The 23722-nt window shown below is 43.8% G+C and overlaps 1 protein-coding gene across 1 annotated transcript in view; it reads right to left on the bottom strand.

Annotated features, from left to right (window-relative positions):
- Positions 1–23722, bottom strand: part of IQCA1 (IQ motif containing with AAA domain 1) — an 827164-nt gene that overhangs the window by 767886 nt on the left and 35556 nt on the right. Inside the window, exon 3 of the mRNA XM_030209164.1 lies at positions 19505–19624. Within this exon, the coding sequence (XP_030065024.1) occupies positions 19505–19624 (120 nt within the window). The remainder of the gene's footprint in view (positions 1–19504; positions 19625–23722) is intronic.

Below are 23722 nucleotides of genomic sequence, written 5' to 3'. Positions count from 1 at the left end.
ACGTTCCATGATTTTGGGTTACAGTGGGGGAAATAAGTATTTGATCCCTTGCTGATTTTGTAAGTTTGCCCACTGACAAAGACATGAGCAGCCCATAATTGAAGGGTAGGTTATTGGTAACAGTGAGAGATAGCACATCACAAATTAAATCCGGAAAATCACATTGTGGAAAGTATATGAATTTATTTGCATTCTGCAGAGGGAAATAAGTATTTGATCCCCCACCAACCAGTAAGAGATCTGGCCCCTACAGACCAGGTAGATGCTCCAAATCAACTCGTTACCTGCATGACAGACAGCTGTCGGCAATGGTCACCTGTATGAAAGACACCTGTCCACAGACTCAGTGAATCAGTCAGACTCTAACCTCTACAAAATGGCCAAGAGCAAGGAGCTGTCTAAGGATGTCAGGGACAAGATCATACACCTGCACAAGGCTGGAATGGGCTACAAAACCATCAGTAAGACGCTGGGCGAGAAGGAGACAACTGTTGGTGCCATAGTAAGAAAATGGAAGAACTACAAAATGACTGTCAATCGACAAAGATCTGGGGCTCCACGCAAAATCTCACCTCGTGGGGTATCCTTGATCATGAGGAAGGTTAGAAATCAGCCTACAACTACAAGGGGGGAACTTGTCAATGATCTCAAGGCAGCTGGGACCACTGTCACCACAAAAACCATTGGTAACACATTACGACATAACGGATTGCAATCCTGCAGTGCCCGCAAGGTCCCCCTGCTCCGGAAGGCACATGTGACGGCCCGTCTGAAGTTTGCCAGTGAACACCTGGATGATGCCGAGAGTGATTGGGAGAAGGTGCTGTGGTCAGATGAGACAAAAATTGAGCTCTTTGGCATGAACTCAACTCGCCGTGTTTGGAGGAAGAGAAATGCTGCCTATGACCCAAAGAACACCATCCCCACTGTCAAGCATGGAGGTGGAAATGTTATGTTTTGGGGGTGTTTCTCTGCTAAGGGCACAGGACTACTTCACCGCATCAATGGGAGAATGGATGGGGCCATGTACCGTACAATTCTGAGTGACAACCTCCTTCCCTCCGCCAGGGCCTTAAAAATGGGTCGTGGCTGGGTCTTCCAGCACGACAATGACCCAAAACATACAGCCAAGGCAACAAAGGAGTGGCTCAGGAAGAAGCACATTAGGGTCATGGAGTGGCCTAGCCAGTCACCAGACCTTAATCCCATTGAAAACTTATGGAGGGAGCTGAAGCTGCGAGTTGCCAAGCGACAGCCCAGAACTCTTAATGATTTAGAGATGATCTGCAAAGAGGAGTGGACCAAAATTCCTCCTGACATGTGTGCAAACCTCATCATCAACTACAGAAGACGTCTGACCGCTGTGCTTGCCAACAAGGGTTTTGCCACCAAGTATTAGGTCTTGTTTGCCAGAGGGATTAAATACTTATTTCCCTCTGCAGAATGCAAATAAATTCATATACTTTCCACAATGTGATTTTCCGGATTTAATTTGTGATGTGCTATCTCTCACTGTTACCAATAACCTACCCTTCAATTATGGGCTGCTCATGTCTTTGTCAGTGGGCAAACTTACAAAATCAGCAAGGGATCAAATACTTATTTCCCCCACTGTATGTGGCCCTAGCACATATGACGTCAGATCCAGAAGTTATTCTTTTTAATCAAGCTTACAGCCATGTTTGCACCATGGGAGTGCTCAATACAAGCGTACGCCCAAGGAGCAAGCCCTAATCGTTTACAGAGGTTATTCCATCAACCTCTGCTGGTAAGCCTACTTCTTGTATTGTACTTTAGTTAGTTTTTTTTTGTTTGTTTACTTTTCAGTTACAATCTCTCATTCACCTGTATTCAGAGTGGAGGAATGGCCTAGTGGTTAGGGTGGTGGACTCTGGTCCTGGGGAACTGAGTTCGATTCCCACTTCAGGCACAGCTCCTTGTGACTCTGGGCAAGTCACTTAACCCTCCTTTGCCCCAGGTACAAATAAGTACCTGTATATGTAAGCCGCATTGAGCCTGCCATGAGTGGGAAAGCGCGGGGTACAAATGTAACTAAAATAAATAAAAATAAATATGTCTTCTCTTATCCTTGTAGTCTGGGACAATCATCATCTAGATCACTGTTGTCTATCCCTCTCAAATTGCGAGCAGTACATGGTCCCCTGCCCACTTGTTAGTTCCTCTAGGTTACAGTCATTATTATTTAATTAGGGTCTGATTAACAACAGATCCATTAAATCCATGTCATCATATATCTACGACCTTCTGTCTGCTGATCATTATCATTTCTAATGCCTCACTGAGACTTGGCTTAGAAGTACATGAGGAGAAGTGTCGAATCTTTATCAATGTCTCCCTCCAAATTTCTCAGTGTTTTCCTCTTCCCACTCTTTCCGCAAGGTGGAGCTTGGCTTTTATCTTTTCTAACACATTTTCTGTTATAGAAGTTTCCATTTCTTAAGGGAGGGGGGATAATGAGAAAATTAAGAGAACGGACATGAACAAATGGATGTGTATGGATAGAAGCACATGAAGAGGATAACGTATCGCACCAGTCATGGGGACATAGCCCAGATAGGTCTGGGGTATTAAGGATTGTTAGATGGCTGATAGGTGCTTAGGAGTTCACGTTCAATGTTAAATACTCTGTACTACATATGTTATGTATAGTTTTGGTAATGTACTTGGAAATCTAGTTGATGTACGCTCTACGCTGGCAGTGTGCCTTTGAGCGGAAAAATGGTTGTAAGATGGAAGTCTGTTACTCTTATTAATAAAAACATTTAAAAAAAAAAGAAGTTTCCATTTCTTGCTTTCCTTATACTGACCTTCTGTTAATTAAAATTGCCTCCCAACCCCTCTCCGTGTACCTTACTGTCCCATGCATTATCCATGGAGAAGTGGGAGAATTTATGCCAAACTTGGTCTTGGTCACAAAGCAGGTAAGTATCTGGATCTGGTTTATGGCCCTAAATTTAGTTCCCATTTCTCTTTTGTCATTTTCTTCTTCTGGTCTGATCACTCTTTAATAACATTTTCCATGTTCCTGGTACAGCCACTTTCATAGCAGACTCTAAAGGCTTACTCTTCCAAACAATTACATAAACTTGGCATTTCATCATTATTCCATTTTTCATTTCATTTCCTAGTAGCTTTCCCCTAGAGGAACAAGCCTTTTGTTAGGACTCCACTTTCAATGATATTAGATGATATTGCTTCAATTCAATTATTTTCTGGTTTATATTGTAAGAAAAATAGGTGGTATCATGCTGGACTTAGGCTTCTTAAATGCCAATTCAGGAGGGCAGAATTTCTTTGGCATAAATGAAGGTCTTCCTCTACCTTCAGGATATGCACAGAATGCAGAAAATTGTTAGACTCTCAACTGAAGGCTGCAAAGAAAGCCTATTATTCACACATTATGTCCATCATCTAATCCAACAAAAACTCTCTTTTCAATTCTTAGAGAGACAACAGAATTTCTGACCTCTGAAATCCTAAGAGCTTGTCCTACCCCTGAGGTTTTAGCCTCTTATTTTTTCAAAAAGTAAACAACTTGCTTTCATCTTTTCCATTATGTAACACTTCTCAACAGGGGCGTAGCCACGGGTGGGCCTGGACAGGCCCAGGCCCACCCATTTTCCCTCCAGGCCCGCCCATCCGCATTGCTGTCTCTATCCCTTTTGTCCCACGGAGGCAGCGCTTCCTTCCTGCCCTGTCTTCTCCCGAAGCTCCGCTGGATCGCTCCGCTGCAAGTGGAATCCTCCTTTGCCGGTCGCACTGCGCTACCATGCACACGCAGCTACGCTTCTCCCCCTGCCGCGTCTATCTGGCCCTCTGTGATGCACTTCCTGTTTAGGGCCGGATGAACGCGGCAGGGGGAGGAGCGAAGCTGCGTGTGCATGGCAGCGCAGCGCGACCGGCAAAGGAGGATTCCACTTGCAGCGGACCGATCCAGCGGAGCTTGGGGAGAAGACAGGGCAGGAAGGAAGCGCTGCCTCCGTGGGACAAAAGGGATAGATGCGGATGGGCGGGCTGGAAGGAAAATGGCTGAGCTGCTGGGACATGGGAGGGAGAGGAGGAAGGGGCTGGAGGGAAGGGAGAGAGTTGCTGGGACATGGGAGGGAGAGGAAGAAGGGGCTGGCTGGAAGGAAGGGAGAGAGCTACTGGATATGGGAGGGAGAGGAAGAAGGGACTGGAGGGAAGGGAGAGAGCTACTGGATATGGGAGGGAGAGGAAGAAGGGACTGGAGGGAAGGGAGAGAGCTACTGGACATGGGAGGGAGAGGAAGAAGGGACTGGAGGGAAGGGAGAGAGCTACTGGATATGGGACGGAGAGGAAGAAGGGACTGGAGGGAAGGGAGAGAGCTACTGGACATGGGAGGGAGAGGAAGAAGGGACTGGAGGGAAGGGAGAGAGCTACTGGACATGGGAGGGAGAGGAAGAAGGGACTGGAGGGAAGGGAGAGAGTTGCTGGGACATGGGAGGGAGAGGAGGAAGGGGCTGAAGGGACTGGAGGGAAGGGAGAGAGCTACTGGACATGGGAGGGAGAGGAAGAAGGGACTGGAGGGAAGGGAAAGAGCCGCTGGGACATGGGAGGGAGAGGAAGAAGGGACTGGAGGGAAGGGAGAGAGCTACTGGATATGGGAGGGAGAGGAAGAAGGGACTGGAGGGAAGGGAGAGAGCCGCTGGGACATGGGAGGGAGAGGAAGAAGGGAGGATAGGGAGAGAAAGAGGGGAGATAGATGGAAGGATGCAGAGAGAAAGGGGAGAGACTGGAAGGATGTGGAGAGAGAGAGAGAGAGGGGAGACTGAACAGAAAAGGGTAGAGAGATAGAGACACTAGATGGAAGGACAGGAGAGAGGGTAGATGGGTGGAAGGATGAGGAGAGAAAGAGGGAAGACACTGGATGGAAGGGTAGGGAGAAAAAGGAGACGCTGGATGCAAAAGAAAGAGGGGAGCTGCTGGATGGAAAGTGGGAGAGGACAGAGTAGGTTAAGACTGGAGAATAAGAGGAAGGGGCATGTGGAGAACAAGGGTGAGGAAAAGATGAAAAGCCATAGGTGGTGAATGGACAGGAAACCCTGGCAAGAGAAAGACGAAGGAAAGCAGAATCTAGAGACTGAGAGCAACACAATGAGAAAAAGTAAATGGCCATACAACAAAGGTAAAGAAAATAATTTTATTTTAATTTAGGATAAAGTAATATGGTACCTGTGTTAATAAAGTTTCAGAGACCAATACTTCCTTCCTTAGGTCAGGAGAGGATACCATAACAGCGTTATGCTGCCTTAGGCAGGAGGTTTTGGCCTCTGAAAGCTCATTGAAAAGGGTGTTAGGCTTTTAAATAAATTTTCTGAAACCTGATGCACTGAAAAGCAGCACTTTACCCCTGGGGAAGGGGGATAGAGAGAAAATTTTGTGCCCACCCACTTTAGGTTCAGGCCCATCCAAAATTGGCAGTCTGGCTACGCCACTGCTTCTCAAGAAGCAATTTTGACTGAGGTTCTAGAACTTTCTAAGGGTTTTCTTAGTACAACCATATGGTCACCTTTTAACCTACCTTCGTTTACTGTGCTGCCTAAAACCTTTTGTTCTATAAGAACAACAATGTGTGCTTTGGATCCCTTTCCTACACAATGAATAAAAATTTCCACACATAGCTTTCTCAGTGGTATCTACTAGCCTTGCCACTGCTCAAGTACCTGTGGTTTGGAAGGCAGCTTTAATGAAACCTATTTTGAAAAAACACTCTCTTGACCCACAATATCAGGTCATTATCGTCCAGTGTCTCAACTTTGTTTTCTATCCACGCTTATGAAAAGATTGTCTTCTATCTAGTTTCTTAGAAAGTTCTCATATTTTATATCCTAGAGAGTCTGGGTTTAGGAAGGGTTACAGTAGAGACCACTATTACTGCTCTGCTTAGTGAAGTTCATCAGTTTGGAAGGTGGGAAAATAGTTATTGCAGTTTCTTTACATCTTAGTGTCACATTGAACCTTGTTGACCATACGCTCTTGTTGACCATGAGGGGCATAATCGAAAGGGACGTCCAAGTTTTGTTGAGGACGTCCTCGCAAAATGTCCCGATGGAGGGGTGGGGAAACAAGATGGACGTCCATCCTTTGTTTCGATAATACGGTCAGGGACGCCCAAATCTTGAAATTTAGGTCGTCCCTAGAGATGGTCGTCCCTAGACTTGGTTGTTTCTGATTTTCGGCGATAATGGAAACTAAGGACGTCCATCTCAGAAACGAATAAATGCAAGCCCTTTGGTCATGGGAGGAGCCAGCATTTGTAGTGCACTGGTCCCCCTGACATACCAGGACACCAACCGGGCACCCTAGGGGGCATTGCAGTGGACTTCATGAATTGCTCCCAGGTACATAGCTCCCTTACCTTGTGTGCTGAGCCCCCAAAACCCACTACCCACAACTGTACACCACTACCATAGCCCTTACAGGTGAAGGGGGGCACCTAGATGTGGGTACAGTGGGTTTTGAAGGGCTTGCTGTTTCCTACACAAATGTAACAGGTAGGGAGGGGATGGGCCTGGGTCCGCCTGCCTGAAGTGCACTGCACCCACTAAAACTGCTCCAGGGACCTGCATACTGCTGTGATGGACCTGAGTATGACATCTGAGGCTGGCATAGAGGCTGGCAAAAAATATTTATAAAGATGTTTTTTTGAGGGTGGGAGGGGGTTAGTGAGCACTGGGGGAGTAAGGAGAGGTCATCCCCGATTCTCTCTGGTGGTCATCTGGTCATTTCAGGCACCTTTTTGTGCCTTGGTCGTAAGAAAAACAGGACCAGGTAAAGCCATCCAAGTGCTCATCAGGGATGCCCTTTTTTTTCTATTATGGGTCGAGGACGTCCATATGTTAGGCACGCCCAAGTCCCGCCTTCACTATGCCTCCGATACATCCCCTTGAACTTTGGCCGTCCCTGTGACGGAAAGCAGTTGGGGATGTCCAAAATCAGCTTTCGATTATACTGATTTGGATGACCCTGTGAGGACGTCCATCTTCCAATTTGTGTCAAAAATGGGCATCCTTCTCTTTCGAAAATCAGCCCGCATATGTCCTTGCTCCAATATTTATATAATGTTGCTATTCAAAGTCACGTCCTTAAATGGTTTGAATTTTTTTCTTAACTGGTAGATCCTTTAAGATCAATTGGTCAGGACAACAGTCTCGGACATACAAAGTCATTTGCGGAGTTCTGCAAGGCTCGATTCTATCCCCAGTTTTAATATTTTTACGAATCCTCTGGCAATGCTGATTCAGGAATGTGGGATCAGTGCATCTTTATGTAGATGACATTTTACTTGTTTTTCCAACTTCTCCAATCTCTATAGATCTCAGCCCACTGCGAGTTTGTTTGAAAAGAATAGTAGAATGGTTGAAAGATCATAGGCTAATACTTAACACCACCAAGACTACTGTATGCTGATTATAAGGACACTTGAAGCCCCCCCCCCCCCCACTCTACCTGTATCTCTCTGGGATTCTCCTATACAGCCTGTGAGTTCTTTTAAGTACCTGAGGATTGTTTTTGACTCAATATTATCTTGTTTTATATTATTATTTTATCAATTTAAATTATATTCAAGCATACACTTGTACAGAAAAGAAAGTTCAGTTTCAAAAAAAAGAAATACAATCAAATTCTTATGAATTAAACAGGAAAAATATAATTCCCCAAACTTTTCTCAAGTCCACATTGGGGATTCAAAGATGTTACATATATAGATATTTATCTAAGGGGAAAAAAGAGGAATTTGCTGAGTTTGACACCCTTAAAAGGGTTCCATATATAATTAAACTGAACTATTCTCACCCCTCCCAATACACTCTTTAGATGTTAAGAATGCCGTGAGTTGTGGTGGATCATAAAAGACATACTTATTAGCTTGATATTTAACAATGTACTTACAAGGATAACTTAGGAAAAACGTTGCACCAATGTGAAGAACTCTAGATTTCATCATAAGGAATTGTTGCCTGCGTTTCTGGGTGTCTTTAGTGTCATCGGGGAAAAACTCTTTAAGTCCAAGAAAAGTTTTTTCCCTATTCTGAAAGAATAGTCTCATTAGCCAGTTTTTATCTGGCGTTAATGCTACAGTTACTAGTAGGGTTGAAGGAGTCACCATCCTACTATCTGATGCCTCCAGCATTTCTGAAACATCAAGTTCTTGAGCTAGAATTTCTCTATTTTTTGTTGGTAGATAATATATTTGTGAAAAGGGAGGGATTGCCTCCTCAGTCACTCCCAGAATGTCTCTTATGTATTTTCTTAACATATCCTTTGGAGTTATCATAGGTTGTTGAGGAAAATTTAAAAAGCGCAAATTATTATTTCTTACTGCATTTTCCAGGGATTCAGTTTTTCTTCTGAGAGATATCAAATCTTTGGTCATAGCTTCTTGAAGCAATTGCATTTTTTACATCATTTTCATATTCCTTATTTTTATTTATCATTGTATCTACTTTAAATTCAATATCCTATGTCTTTTGGTCTAAAGTTGTAACATCTCGAGAGAGTTTTTTAATCTGTGGTGACATTACTTTTCCCAGTTCAGAAATTAGTAACCAAAGACTGTCCAGTGTTACTTCACTTGGCTTTTCTAATGACATAGGAAATGAAGTCGTTGCTACCTCTGTGTTAGCGGAAAGTCCATAGTCCTCCCTCATGGCTGGAGCCTCATTTGCTGTTTGAGGAGTAGCTAAAACTACTCCTTCCTGCTGGATACTTTGATCTCCCTTGGTCTGGGTTTCCCCGGTTGGTTGCACCACCACACACTCTGCCCCGGTTACTCTTCTGGGCTCCGGGGTCGAGGACGCCATCCGAGAGATACTACCAGCTGGTGGTTGAGGGGGAGGAGTTCTCGTGTCGGGGCTAAGCGAAAGCTCTAGCCCAAGGAGCGCTACGGGGTCTCCATCCACCCCGGAGCGGACCAGCAGGCTGCTCTCCGGCGTCTCAGATGGAACCGCGTTCCTCCGAATAAAAGTCTGTAAGGTAGGTTGGGAGGTAAGGCTTTGCTGCTGAGGAGCCGTGGAGGAGGGCCGGCCCCTTCTCTTCGGCATCGCTATATTGAAAGCGGGAGTTCGGAGGAGCTATAGGTGCATCCGACTCAAACAACGGCAGCCATATTGAATCGACTCAATATTATCTTTTAAGGCTCAAGTGTCCTCAGTGAGGCAGTTGGGTCTTCTAGTCCTCAGACATCTTCATACTATGTTATTTGTTTGAGTTTGAGATTCTACATACCTTGGTGATTACACTTATTTTTACATATTTAGAATACTGTAACATTATTTATGCCAGTGTTCTTCAATATCAGATGAAGCGTTTACAATTATTACAAAATAACATCTGAAACAAATGAGGTAAGTACCTCCTCAAACCCTGGCTCACACTGGTTACACCCACAGAAACTGGCTGAGATACTATGAGGAGAGGACCTGAGTGTAGAGGTTCAACTGGGAAATACCTGGCAAGGTAAGAACTGGTGGTTCCAAGTGACCTCACACTCATTAGTGAGACACTTTCCACAACTACAGAACAAGATATCCCTAGCGTTTGTGAAGCAAAAGTCCATGTCCTTCCCATACCTAATTTGGGGTCAAGCCTATTGTGGGAGTTTGTAGCATTTCCTTAAGGCAAGTAAATAAGAGCTTCATCCATAGCTTTTCTGTTGCAAGGCGACTTCAACAACACCTATTCCTTGGCTCTGATTGTCTGGTCAGACTGGGTACTTTAGTCAACCGAGTGAACAATGTCCTCTGGAGTAGAATGGAAGAAGATCCGTAAATTTATCTGAGATGCATAAGGCCCTCATATCTGGTCAAACTGTTCCACAAGTCTATGAAGTGGAGAGTGCTATGAAAGTTACAATTCCAGGATGTCCCACATAGTTGTACATCAAAAAGCTCCCAAAAAGGTAGCCTTCTTCAATCCAAATTCCTGTTTTCGAGAGTTGGGAATGATCATCTGTGCATGACCTTGTATGGAGACAACTGAGTCCACTATGTACTTATTGATTATCAACCTGATATTAGAAGCAGTTACCATCTGAAAGGGAGAAGCCCTGTGATCTCTGGTTGGAAAATCATTCCATGGCGTAGAGGTGGGGGGAGGGAGGGAGGGAAATACCTGAGTGTGTATACACCTCCCCTAAGGATCTTGTTAAAATACAGTTCATTTGGCATTCGTTGATCAATATACAGAGATCATAAGGCCCCTAGTCAAACTTTTGAAGGAGGATGCACCTTGGGAATGGGGCCATGAGCAAGATGCAGCTATGTAGAAATTAAAAGATACACTAGGTCACTCTCCTTGCCTTGCTTATCATGAAAGGGACATAGAGTTCTTCCTAGAGCTTGAATTTACTCAGGATTGTATGAGTGCAGTTCTGTATCAGAAATATGACGTTGATCACTTAGTAGTGGCCTATGCTAGCAAAGCCTTGTTGGAAGTAGAGAAGAAGTATACTGATTGCAAAAAAGACTTATTGTCAACTGTATGAGCACTGCAAAAGAAAAGTTGATTGTGGAGATCAGGCATCAACCAATAAGCTTTTTTGGTAGGATGTGTATTAAGTATGGCTATGTTTCCAATAGCTGCATCATCTCTTGGATGCTAGTACTTCGGGGTTGGCCTATGGAAGTGAGATATACACAGAAGCAAAACAGCACAGTAGCACAAGCTTTAGCTGAATAAATGATTCCATGACCGAGGATGCTGCCATGGCTTCAGACACAGAATCGGAATTGTATGGTGAAAGGCTTGACAACATTTACCCTCAGGTCTATGCAGACGGGTGTGCCTAATGAAGGGAACCAACCACAAAACAGTTGCAGGCATTGGTGTGGTATGGGACCAGGTCTACCCCAGTGAGCACCTGAAATATTATACACTGAAATTGATGCCACCACAGCAACAGTTCAGTCTACTATCAAGAAAGGAATCAAGCCATGGTCATTTGCACTGACTCAGACTACATTCAACGAAGTTTTATGACCCACCTTTCAACATAGAAAGCCAATCATTTTTTTAATTCAAAAGGGAAACCAGTCATGTATGGAGATCTAATCCTTACCTTAGATAATTCGGTCCAGCATTATGATATGACCATACACTGGAAGAAGGTGAAAGGGCACGCTAAAATCGATCAACTAGGCAAAGTGGAAAATGACCTCGCAGATCAGCCTACCAAGGAAGGTGCCATTTCAGGTGAAAGTCCTGGATCTTTTGAATGTTAAAGTTGTCACTAGACAGAAAATCAAGCAACTTACCTGCACCCCAGTGCTACACTGGTGCCAAATGAGCCTTCTTTTGTTCTGGTGACTACACAGAAAGAGGATCCAACCATTAGAAGGCTCTGTGCCTATACTGTGAACCCCAAGGAACATCCTTTAACCCAGAATGATTGTCAGGGTGATGAGGAATTGAGGATATTATATACTTATGAAGGAATTTTCAAATCCTTAAAGACCTGCATATTCAAACAAGCAATGATGGAATTTGCCAATGAATTGTACCCTGATCCTATTGAGGACTCATGCTGCAATATGCTCATGATGAGCCCTGTGCCAGACACTGAGTTGATAAGGTTACATATGAAACCTTTAGACAAGTGACATACTGGCCCTACATGCAGCAGGATATAAAAACATACACCAGAGCCTCTTTAACCTGTTGTAGATTCCAAACTTCATCACCATCTCATCAGGCATCTCCAAGAAACAAAGGAATTACCATACCCTGGTCTGACATTCTAATTGACTGGATAGGTCCAGTGGCCCAATCCTCTCATGAAAATCAGTACATATTCACAGTTATTTGAATATTTACCAAATGGGTTGAATGCTTGCCCGCTCCCAATTGCAAAAGCAGAAACAACAGCCATCCTTCTGATAAACCTTGTCTTCAGCAAGTGGGTTTCCCCATGCAGGTCAATTTGGGCCAAGGACCCCAATGCACTGGTCAAGTCATCTAGCATGTATGGAAGGTACTGATGACTCCCAGATCTACCTCTCCACACCAGAAATCTCAGCCGAAATCCAGGCCAAAGTATCAGCCTGCCTGTCTGACGTTGCTGCCTGGATGTCTCAGCGCCATCTGAAACTAAACATGACCAAGACTGAGCTTCTTATCTTTCCCCCTAAGCCAACCTCTCCTCCTCCCCCATTCTCTATTTCTGTGGATAACACCCTCATCCTTCCTGTCTCATCAGCTCGTAACCTTGGGGTCATCTTCGACTCCTCCCTCTCCTTCTCTGCACATATTCAACAGACTGCTAAAACCTGTCGTTTCTTTCTCTATAATATCAGCAAAATTCGCCCTTTCCTTTCAGAGCACACTACCAGAACCCTCATCCACGCTCTTATCACCTCTCGCTTAGACTATTGCAACTTGCTTCTCACAGGTCTCCCACTTAGCCATCTCTCTTCTCTTCAATCTGTTCAAAATTCTGCTGCACGACTAATATTCCGCCAGGGTCGTTACTCTCATATTAGCCCTCTCCTCAAGTCACTTCACTGGCTTCCTATCCGTTTCCACATACAGTTCAAACTCCTCTTACTGACCTATAAGTGCATTCACTCTGCAGCTCCTCAGTATCTCTCCACTCTCATCTCTCCCTACATTCTTCCCTGGGAACTACGTTCACTGGGTAAATCTCTCTTATCTGCACCCTTCTCCTCCACTGCTAACTCCAGACTCCATTCCTTTTATCTTGCTGCACCATATGCCTGGAATAGACTTCCTGAGCCGGTACGTCAAGCTCCATCTCTGACCGTCTTCAAATCTAAGCTAAAAGCCCACCTTTTTGATGCTGCTTTTAACTCCTAACCCTTGTTCACTTGTTCAGAACCCTTATTTTATCATCCTCACTTTAATATTCCCTTATCTCTTGTTTGTCCTGTTTGTCAGTCCTAATTAGATTGTAAGCTCTGTCGAGCAGGGACTGTCTCTTCATGTTCAAGTGTACAGCGCTGCGTACGTCTAGTAGCGCTATAGAAATGATAAGTAGTATTAGTAGTAAGTAGTACTGGGTGTAGAAAATAAGAATCATATCACCTATCACCCACAGTCCTCTGGTCAAGCTGAAAGGGCTAATAAAACTATTATTAGAATCTTGAAAAAGTATGTATCAACTTCTGCTAGAAACTGGGATATAAAGCTTCCATTGGTACCAATGGCCATCAGAACACACATCACTCCACAGGAGTGTCACCATTCAAAATTATGAAAGTCTTGAGGGAGACATAGGGGTGGGGGGAGGGGGAGATTGGCAGGGAGAAACAGGGAGAGGTAATCAGAAGTTGACAAAGTAGTATAATTTTATGTTTTATACTGTGATGTGAAACTCAGATCTTTGTTATGTCCTCTCTGGTGGATGTCAAAATATTTCATCATTTTAACTTCAGAGGTCTTAAGTTCCTCTTATAATGGAGTCTCCCAGAATTACTAGTTTTTCCCCTAGTAATTTACTGCTGGGCAGACTTGTACGGTCTGTGCCCTGAAAAAGGCAGGTACAAATCAAGGTAAGGTATACACATATGAGTTTATCTTGTTGGGCAGACTGGATGGATCATGCAGGTCTTTTTCTGCCGTCATCTACTATGTTACTATATGTTATCTTTTGATTTGTTTCATAAGTGCCCTGGGGCTTTTGTGTACATTGAGTGTCTTTCAACAATTCATAAGAAAATTACAAACAGCACAAAACACGGCTGCCAGACTCATCTTCAGAAAAACACGCTTCGAAAGCGCGAAACCCCTCCTAAGAAGCTTACATTGGTTTCCTATTAACACTCGCATAACCTGAGCTCTAGTGGAGTGAGCCTTCAGCTGAATAGGCGGCACCTTCCCCGCGGCCACATAAGCCGCTGCAATGGCTTCCTTGACCCATCTTGCCACTGTAGGCTTAGCAGCCTGCAGACCCTTACGAGGACCTGCAAACAGGACAAACAGATGATCCGATTTTCGGAAATCATTGGTCACTTCCAAGTATCTGATGATGACTCGTCTCACATCCAGAAATTTGAGAGCAGAGTATTCCTCTGGGTAGTCCTCCCTACGAAAGGAAGGGAGACAGAGCTGCTGATTCACATGGAAGCGAGAAACAATCTTGGGCAGGAAGGAAGGCACTGTGCGAATAGTCACTCCTGCCTCAGTGAACTGCATGCAATAAACATTTAAATAAACGTCGAAATAAACGCCCTCGGGTGGATTCCCAGGCCTTAGAGGACTCTGTTTCCTCTGATGTAGATGAGGGCAGCGTATCTGAGTTCTCCCAACGGTCCTTTGGGGATTCCTTGGAGGAGACGGATTCCCGCTCGGATGGAGCGGATGACCCCTCTGCAGCGCGGATCTTTCGCTCAGAGGATTTGCCCAACCTGTTAGTGCAGGCCATGAGCATTTTGAAGATTTCCTCTCCAGAGGACGTCTCTCCCTCAGCCCCTGTTGGCTCCGCCATTATGCTGGGGACGAAGCGCCCGCCTAGAACCTTCCACGTGCATGATGCCATGCACACCTTAATTTTGGCTCAATGGGATGTCCCGGAAGCGAGCCTCAAAGTGGCTAGGGCTATGTCCCGCCTCTATCCTTTGCCTGAAAGTGAACGGGAGGCCTTTCTTTGGCCTACCGTGGATTCTTTAATCACTGCGGTGACTAAGAAAACGGCGTTGCCGGTGGAAGGTGGCACGGCCCTAAGTAAATGGAGTAATGTCCCTTGCCAAGCTGATTTTCTGGCACCGGAACATCTCTTTTGGATTTCTGCACCACAAGTACATCACTCTGCACTTCTTGGTATTCAATTTTAACTACAATACCAACTAGCACAGCATAACATACAAAAAATCCTATAGAACATGTAAAAAGATACAAACGTAGTCAGTTCATATAGATACACCCATTGTAGCCATTTAGTTCAACAAGTAAACCCATTACCACACTTTCAAGATTCCAACATTTATTCATCAAAGTAGGTATCAAACATCTTTAGAGGTGGGAGAGGTTCCACGGTTGACTGACAGGTGGCAGAGGGTGGTGGTAAATAGAATCTGCTTGGAGGGAAGGTGAGCAATGGAGTGCCTCAGGGGTTGGTACTGGGGCCAATTCTGTTTAACATATTTGTGAGAGATATTGCTGACGGGTTAGAAGGAAAAGCTTTTTGGGGATTTTTTTTTTGGGGGGGGGGGGGGTTGCGGATGACACAAAGATAGCCAATAGAGTGGATACCCCGGACGGAGTAGAAACCATGAGAAGAGATTTCTAAAAATGAGAAGAATGGTCAAAGGTCTGGCAGTTAAAATGTAATCACTAATATCTAGGAAATTCAAAAATATATATTTCTGTGTCTCTACTAAATACAATACCAACTAGCACAAATAATACATAATACTCATTCAGATCTAACATTAATAAAGCTACTGAACAGTCTCACACAAAAAACGTGAAAGTACTTATCTGAAGCACAATCTTCAATATTCTCACTATTATGAATATCCCACAAAACAGTCCAATTCACTAATGCAGATATCCCAGTGCAAAAGTCCACTCTTGATGAAATGTAATCAACAAATAATAATGCAGAAATCTCTTTCGCTTCAGTCCAGGTCAAACCAATGCGCACACCATGAATTCCTTGTCCCATGAACATTATAATTCAAAAAAGGTTAACTGCTGTGTTTAAGGTAATTCACTGCATTTTCTCCACCCATATTGGGGCTATTCATAACAGTGAAGATTGTGCTTCAGATAAGTACGTTCACATATTTTGTGTGAGACTTTTCAGTAGCATCTTTTCTCCTTTCCCCGATATATAAGAAAAATGTCTTGTCACCTCTCTTTACTTCTATAGCCATTTTTTCTTCTACCTGTGCTTTCGCTAGCCGTATTTCCCTTTGCTTCTTTGAGTTTAATCTGGTAATCTTTTCCATGATTCTCTTGTTGCATTCTTCTGTATTTCTTGAATGAAGCCTCTTTTGCCCTTATTTTTTCGGCCACTTGTATGAAGAACCATATAGGCTTCCTGTTCCTCTTGTTTTTGTCTACTTTCCTTGTACAAAGATCTGTTGCCATATTTATATCAGCATTCAGCTTGGACCAACTTCCACTTCTCCAATGCCTAACCATACAGTCTATTTCTTCAGGTATTCCCCCATTCTACCAAAATCAGATTGTCTGAGATCAAGTATGTTTCAATCATTTTTATTAAGCGTATTTAAACAAACAATAACTCTCCAGTTCCATAAACACAAAGCATTATCTCTCTTCCCCACCTCCCCTACCTCCCCCCTCCTTCTCCCAACATCAACAGCTGTGCTCAAGTTTACCAAAAAATGCTTTCTCTATATCTGCAATTACAAGTTCAATAAACGTCCTCTTGCTGTGGGAGTAAGTGTCTCCCAAAAGGGTGACCATCTATGCTGGAATCTCCGGACCCTGGCTGGGGTCGAGTTGTTTGTCTCCAATCTCTCAAGTTGCATCAGAAGCAACATTTGACCACACCAGTACTGAATTGATGGGGTGTGCATGAACAGCCACCTCAACAGGATGGTCTTTTTTGCAATGATTATAGCTTACACCACAAAGTCTCGAAATCCCCGGGGCACCGGCGGCCCTATCCTGAATTGCCCAAACAGCAGCTTTGGATCAACCATATAACTGACACCAATTTTAATAATCTTTTCCAAAGGCCATTACATTTAGGCAATTCCAAAACATATGTCCCAGGTTTGCTCCCTCTGCTCCACACTTCATGCATGCTCCATCAGGCGACAATCCCATATGAAAAGCTCGTCATGGAGAAATATATGCCCACAATACAAACTTGTACTGGAGTTCCCAATGGGCCGTCACCATGGAGCTTTTTCGAAGACCAATGACATGCTCTTTGAGTAGCACTGCAGTTACCTCCACCCCCAATTCCTCACTCCATGTCCCTGCCAACCTTGCAAAGTCCAATTCTGGGACTGTGTCATTAATAAGTCTATGATGGAATGACAACAGCACCTTCTGTTGTGCCCCCAGCGAAAATGCTGCTGCTAACTCCTCCTGAACATCCTCCGTTAAGGACTCCCATGGAAGACTGGAAACATAATGTTTTAATTGGTGATAGTGGAAGAGGTCGGCTGGCAAAAGCAAGTATTATTTTTGCAACTTGCCAAATGTCTTTATCTGGCCCTCCTCCGTTAAGACGTGTGTCAAATAAACCAGGTCCTTTCGCCTCCATCTCAAAAAAGCACCATATATTAATCTTGGGGGAAAGTCTGGATTGCCACAAATAGGTAAATATGGAGTGACGATGGCTGAGAAATGATGCAGGCGGCAGATCCATCGCCACACTGCTCTAGCGGTTGAAAAAATGCAAGTAGATCGCAGCATTGGATTCGTTCTTCCACCTGACGCATGTAGCAAATAGTTAAAGTGGATATCCTTAGACAGCTGGGTCTCCAGCGTAGTTGCTGAAAAGTATTGTATAGCTTGAAACCAATCATTGATGTTTCTCATTCCACATGCGATTGTTAAATATCTTAAGTTTAATAACCCTAACCCCCATATTCCACCGGTATCTGAAGTGTTGACAGTGGTATTCTTGCTCTCTTCCCCCGCCAGAGGAATTTTTGCAGTATTCGATTTAATTGCTTCTCGTCCTTATTAGAGAGATACAATGGGAGAATTTGTAAGGTGTATAACCATCGTGGAACAATCATCATATTGTATAGGGCTATCCAACCCAAAAGCGAGAGCGGATAGGCCTGCCACATCTGCAATCTTATACAAGTCTCAGACATCATTTTAGAAACATTCATCTTATATAATTGAGACAGATCATTCGGGATATACACTCCTAAGAATTTAAAAGCCTCTCCTGGCAATGTCAAGAGAAGGGCCCCTTTCCATCGGGAACTTTCTCTCTGGAGTACTGCAACTGCTCAGGATTTTTGAAATCAAGTATTTAGAGTTTTGTGTGTCTGCACTCCGATTTTGCTTTTATATCAAACCACATCGTTTGATGATCACTAATGCCGAGGTGGGCACCCACCCGGATGTCGGAAACACTTCCTCCATTTGTGAACACTAGATGCAGCATCAACTCTTCCTTTGTGGGTCACCATTTGTCTGAGCAAAGCAATTTGACAGGCATCCACTATCTCTCTGCTTCTTTCTGATTCTGCTGATGGAACATTCCAATCCACACCAGGCAAGTTGAAATCTCCCAGCAACAGCACCTCCCCTTTCATTCCAAGCTTATGGATATCTTCTATCAGATCCTTGTCCAGCTTCTTCATTTGTGCCAGAAGTCTGCAGATAACACCAGGTGAATGCAGGTTCCATCTTCTCTTTCTAGGATGACCCATATAGCTTCTTCCTTTCCCCAGATTCCCTGCATTTGAGCCGGACTGATATTATTTTTTACATACAGTGCCACTCTTCCACCTCTTTGGCCCTCCCTATCCTTCCTAAAAAGATTATAGCCCAGTATGGTCACACCATTCATGGAAATCATTGAAGCATGTCTCTGTAATAGCAACACTATCTGACTCCTCCTCAAACATCAGGGCTTGCAAATCCTGAACTTTTTTTACTTAGACTGCAAGCGTTTGTGTTCTCTGCTTTCCATGTGTTATTAAGTGAGTTTAGATAGTTTTAACATTACCTTCCGCAATGCCATCACGTTTTTCCTGTGGATGACTTTCTGAATTCCCTTGCTTCCTTTTGTCACCCCCACCCTCTAATTTAAATTAGAAACATAATGTCTGAATTTCTTCCCAAGGATGCTTCTTCATATCACAGAAAGGTATAGCCCATCATTACAATATAGCATGTTATTTTTCCAAATATTACTCCATCCTCCTATGTATCTAAAACCTTCTTCTTTACACCAAGCTTCAAGCCACTTATTGAATTCCTGTTTTACGTAGTTGTTCCTCTCCTTTCCCATATGTAGGAATAACTTCAGAAAAGGCTGCAGTCCGAACCAAAGACTTGAGTCCCTCCCCAAGCTTCTGTAACACTCTCTGTGCTTCAAACTTGCTACTATTGGCCAGGTCACCTGTCCTCATGTGGATTACTACTACTACTACTTATCACTTCTATAGTGCTACAAGGCATGGATTACAATATCAGCATTAGAATCCTTACTCTCTTCTTGATTCACATTCAGTATTTGGGTGGTACTTCTGGTAGCAGAGGATCCTGGAAAGTATTTCACTAGGTTGGGACCCTTGAACTGTGTTCCTAAGTTAATGCCTCTTATAATGGAGTCTCCTACCAGTAAGAATTTTCTGATTTTCAGCTGGTCTGTTTTGAGGATGTCTTCTGGATTGCGTTACATTCCTTGCATGACTGTACTGCCAATTCCACGTATGTTTGTTAATACAGATGTGTCATGGGATTGAAATGGTTAGGAAACCTTGCTTTAGTAGGGTTTATGTAACTTAACTTAATAATATGAATAGAGATTAAACATATTCTATGCTATACTAACCAACTCAGGCTTCTGGAATTCACCATCTGATAAAATTTCTGCAAGGATTTTCTCTCGCTCTTTCAGCACTTTGATTTTCTCCTTCAAAAAGTACTTGGGAATAGGTATCTCAAGATCTTCCTGAAAATGAAAAAGAAAAAAACATCATGATAACGTCCTTTTAAAATGATAAATAATAATGCTTGCAAATCTTCCATTTATTCTAAAAGGAAGCTATCCTCTCTGTATATATTACTGGCCCAAATATAAGATAGGGTTTTTTTTTTTAAATATTTTGTATCAGTGGCGCAGCCAAACAACCAATTTTGGGTAGGCCTGAGTCAAAAGTGGATGGGCACAAACTTTCCTCTGTCCCACCCTACCCCTACCTCGAAATATAAATACTTTAGCTAACGAGGATCCTCAAGCTCTGTCAGCTGAAGGCTTCCTCTGAAGGAGGCCAGAGCTCCCTTTTACCAAGCTTGGCAGGCAGCAGAAATGTACCTAAGCCACCAATGCAAGCACCACATGCATGCTTAGTTGTCGGTGGCTCAAGGATGCTGTTGCCGACTGCAGAGCTTGGTAGAAAGGAGTTCTGGCTGTACCTTGGAGGATGTCCTTAGCTGGGGATGTTTGGGGATCCCCACCACCTATGCACCAAGGGTCAGGACCATGTGCGTAACCAGACCTTGACGAGAGGAGGGCCAGAGCCCAAGGTAGGGGGGCACATTTTGGCCCGCCTCCCTGCTGTCGCCCTCCCGCTGCCACTTCTGCCCCCCCCCCCCAATACCTTGGCTGGCAGTGGTCCACAACCCCCTGCCAGCTAAAGCGTTTTTTCCGCGCTGGTCTCACATTGCCTGGTACCTGTTCTGTTTTCAGCGTCATGCATGCTCATTTTAATGAAACTGAGCATGCTGCTCAGTTTCATTAAAAAGAGCATGCATGGAGCTGAAAACAGAACAGGGCGCCAAACAGGGCGCCAATCAGATATGTTTGGTAGTGGGGTCACAGACATTCCAGAAGCCATTAAACACTAGTACTAGCCCTTTGCGCAAATGAATATGAACTGAAAAGATATCAACGGCATGATACTGGAAACGTTTTGACACAACCAACATGTTATTCAACACTACAACTTAAAATTTAAGTAATGTGAAGGGAGCCATTTTGATTCTTAGTGATATCATTGATGACATTTAAAGTTTAACAATAACGTGAAAATAACTTTGATTTGAACTAAAAAAAAAAAATCCTAGATACTAAAACAATCAAGGCATACAATTCGGACTGAAGGAAGATGAGCTTGATGCCTTTTCTCAGCTTCTGCACATACACAAGCACTTCCCGGTCACATATGTGTTCGAGATTCCCATCGCCAAAATGACGAAATGGTAACAGTACCCCAGAAAACCAGCACGACCAAAAAGTACAACTGATCCCGCCTCTCCCTCATTCTCCCTTCCTTTCTAGGAGCAGCAGACACGGCAACCAACCAACCTCCCAGAGCTCCACAAAAGAGCAACGGGTAGCAAAGCCAGCATCTGTCCATGACGTGACACCCAGAGACACCTCAGCCACTGCCAACGCGAGAGAATCCCCCGAGGTACCATCGGTCCAGCATGAAAACCAAGAAAAAAAATGTCTCCTACCCACCAAAGCCCGAGCCTTGTCCCACACATTGCGCACACATCAGATAAAAAGAGCCAGCCTATACCAAACAAGACTGAAACACCCACTCTCACAACAACATTTTATTCTTTTAAACCCACTCCATCAGCAGATCTCCCACCCGCTCCCCTTCGAATAACGGATACCGGCGCCTCACACACATATCTACACATGCTTATCCCGCCCTCCTCACACCTGAGACACCACTGCTGCCACTCCTCTTCCGCCATTATTATTATGATTATCAAATATGAATATTGTTGATTTTACCCCCACCAGGCGCGCTCTCCCCTTCTCCGTCTCTCATTTCTTATACAGGAACGCGCTCAGAAACAACCCCCCCCCCGCCTCCTTCATTCATTCACGTGCTGCATAACTGCGGCTGCACGACCACAAGCACCTGCAGCTCCAATGAATGTGCTCAATAGAGCTAGGATGGGAGGGTGGAAAAGGGTCAACGACAATGTGTACATACCAGAAGGGCCCAGATAATGGTTCACTTTAGCCATGCAATGTTAGACCAGTGCAGGACAAACGCCTTAGCTGGCAGGGGTTTGGGACCCCCGCCAGCCAAACCGTGTGCCCCGGAATTAATTTGCGGGGCCCAGGCCTCTGTGGCCCCCCCCGTAGCTACACCACTGAATGGAAATACTTTTAAAACAAATAGGAGGAAATATTTTTTCACTCGACGAATAGTTAAGTTCTGGAACTCATTGCTTGGAGGATGTGGTAACTGTGGTTATCGTATCTGGATTTAAAAAACGTTTGGACAAGTTCCTGGAGAAAAAGTCCATTGTCAGTTGATTGCCCCGGGATTGGTAGCATGGAATGTTGCTACTAATTGAGTTTCTGCCAGGTACTTGTGACCTGGATTGACACTGTTGGAAGCAGGATACTGGGTTAGATGGACCACTGGTCTGACCCAGTATGGCTATTCTTATGTTCTTATGTTATGCCTCAGTGAGATTCTATGTGCTATAACTATTTAACATTTGATGGCTCTTTTTATTAATAACTCTTAAGAGTAGCGATGGGAGTTCCTTTGCTCCCTCAATGTGTTCATGGCAAAATTTGAGGAATGTGGATAACACTTTGATTTTTCTCCAGCAAGTACTGTGTTGGTGGCGTTTCACTGATGATCTATTTTTAGGGTGGAAGGTAAGTTCTGCTGATTTTTTGTGTTTTCTTGAGTACCTGAATCGATGACAATCTAAATTTGAGGCACATTATACTGCTTCTGTGATTACTTTTCTGGATGTTTTGGTCATAATGAGGTCCATTTTTGAATGAGAAAAACGTCCAAGTGTCATAAAGCACCATTTGGACGGATTTCTTCTCAAAACGTTATCAATAGAAATCAAACAAAATAAAACATGAAAAAGAAAATAAGATGATACCTTTTTTATTGGACATAACTTAATACATTTCTTGACAGGTCGGAGGTATGCATGGGGACATCAAAGCATATCATTGATATTCTAACAGGATGGGTGTGGATAGGTGAGGGGTGGGATGATCAACAGAGAAATACAGCTTTATGGTTTATAATGGGTTAGGAACCACAGATCCTTGCTAACGTAAGTCCTTTGAAGTCAGAATGATTGAATATTTTAACACCCATTCTGTTAGAATATCAATGATATGCTTTGATGTCCCCATGCATACCTCCAACCCACCCCCATCCTCCCACCCTGTCAGACTGTCATAGTAATGCTTGAATGTTTTCACTTATATACACTGTCAGCTAGCACATTTGCTTATTTCCGATCTGACAAAGAAGGGCAACCTTCGAAAGCTAATCAAGAAATGTATTAAGTTATGTCCAATAAAAAAGGTATCATCTTATTTTCTTTTCCATGTTTTATTTTGTTTGATTTCTATTGATAACCTTAAGAGTGGACTAACACGGCTACCACACTCCTCTTCTCAAAACGTCCAAGTCAGTATTTTCAAAACCTGTTTTGAGGACATCTGCCTATGCATTTCGTCGGTAGTGTGTCCAAATCACAAGGAGGCATGTTAGCAGCATTTTGAAGGCATGATTAGGGCAGGCTTAGGGTGTACCTAACACTTGGATGTTTTACAGCTATAATGGAATAAAACCAAAATGTCTAGGGTGAAAACTTTGTTTAGGTCTATATCTGTTTTCTAACAAATAAGGCACAAAAAGGTGCTCTAAATGGCCAGTTGACCAGTAGAGGGATTCAGGAATGACCCTTCCTTACTCCCCCCAGTGGTTAATGACCCCTCCCATCCCCCCAAAATTTGAATAAAAATAGTACCCACCAGCTTCTATGGCAGGCTCAGATGTTATAGCCAGGTCCATTAGAGCAGCATGCAGAAATAACAGTTTGCCAAGCAGAAGCTAGCGAGTTCAAAGATAGAACAGAAGGATCATAATCAGGGGTAACAATGGAAGTAGGGGCAATATCGTGAAGCACATGGAACAGTACTTGAATACGACTGGATTTGCATCTGCAACTTAAGTCGCACTACATAGAATCTGGGGGAATAGGCGGACTGTTTCTTGTCAAGTTGACAGAAACTATATTAATCAAAGCATCCAGATGG

Source organism: Microcaecilia unicolor, chromosome 7 (assembly GCF_901765095.1).
Source record: "Microcaecilia unicolor chromosome 7, aMicUni1.1, whole genome shotgun sequence".
Classification (NCBI taxonomy): Eukaryota; Metazoa; Chordata; class Amphibia; order Gymnophiona; family Siphonopidae; genus Microcaecilia; species Microcaecilia unicolor.
Note: the sequence above shows the minus strand (reverse complement) of the source record. Positions and strands in the feature narration are given on the sequence as shown.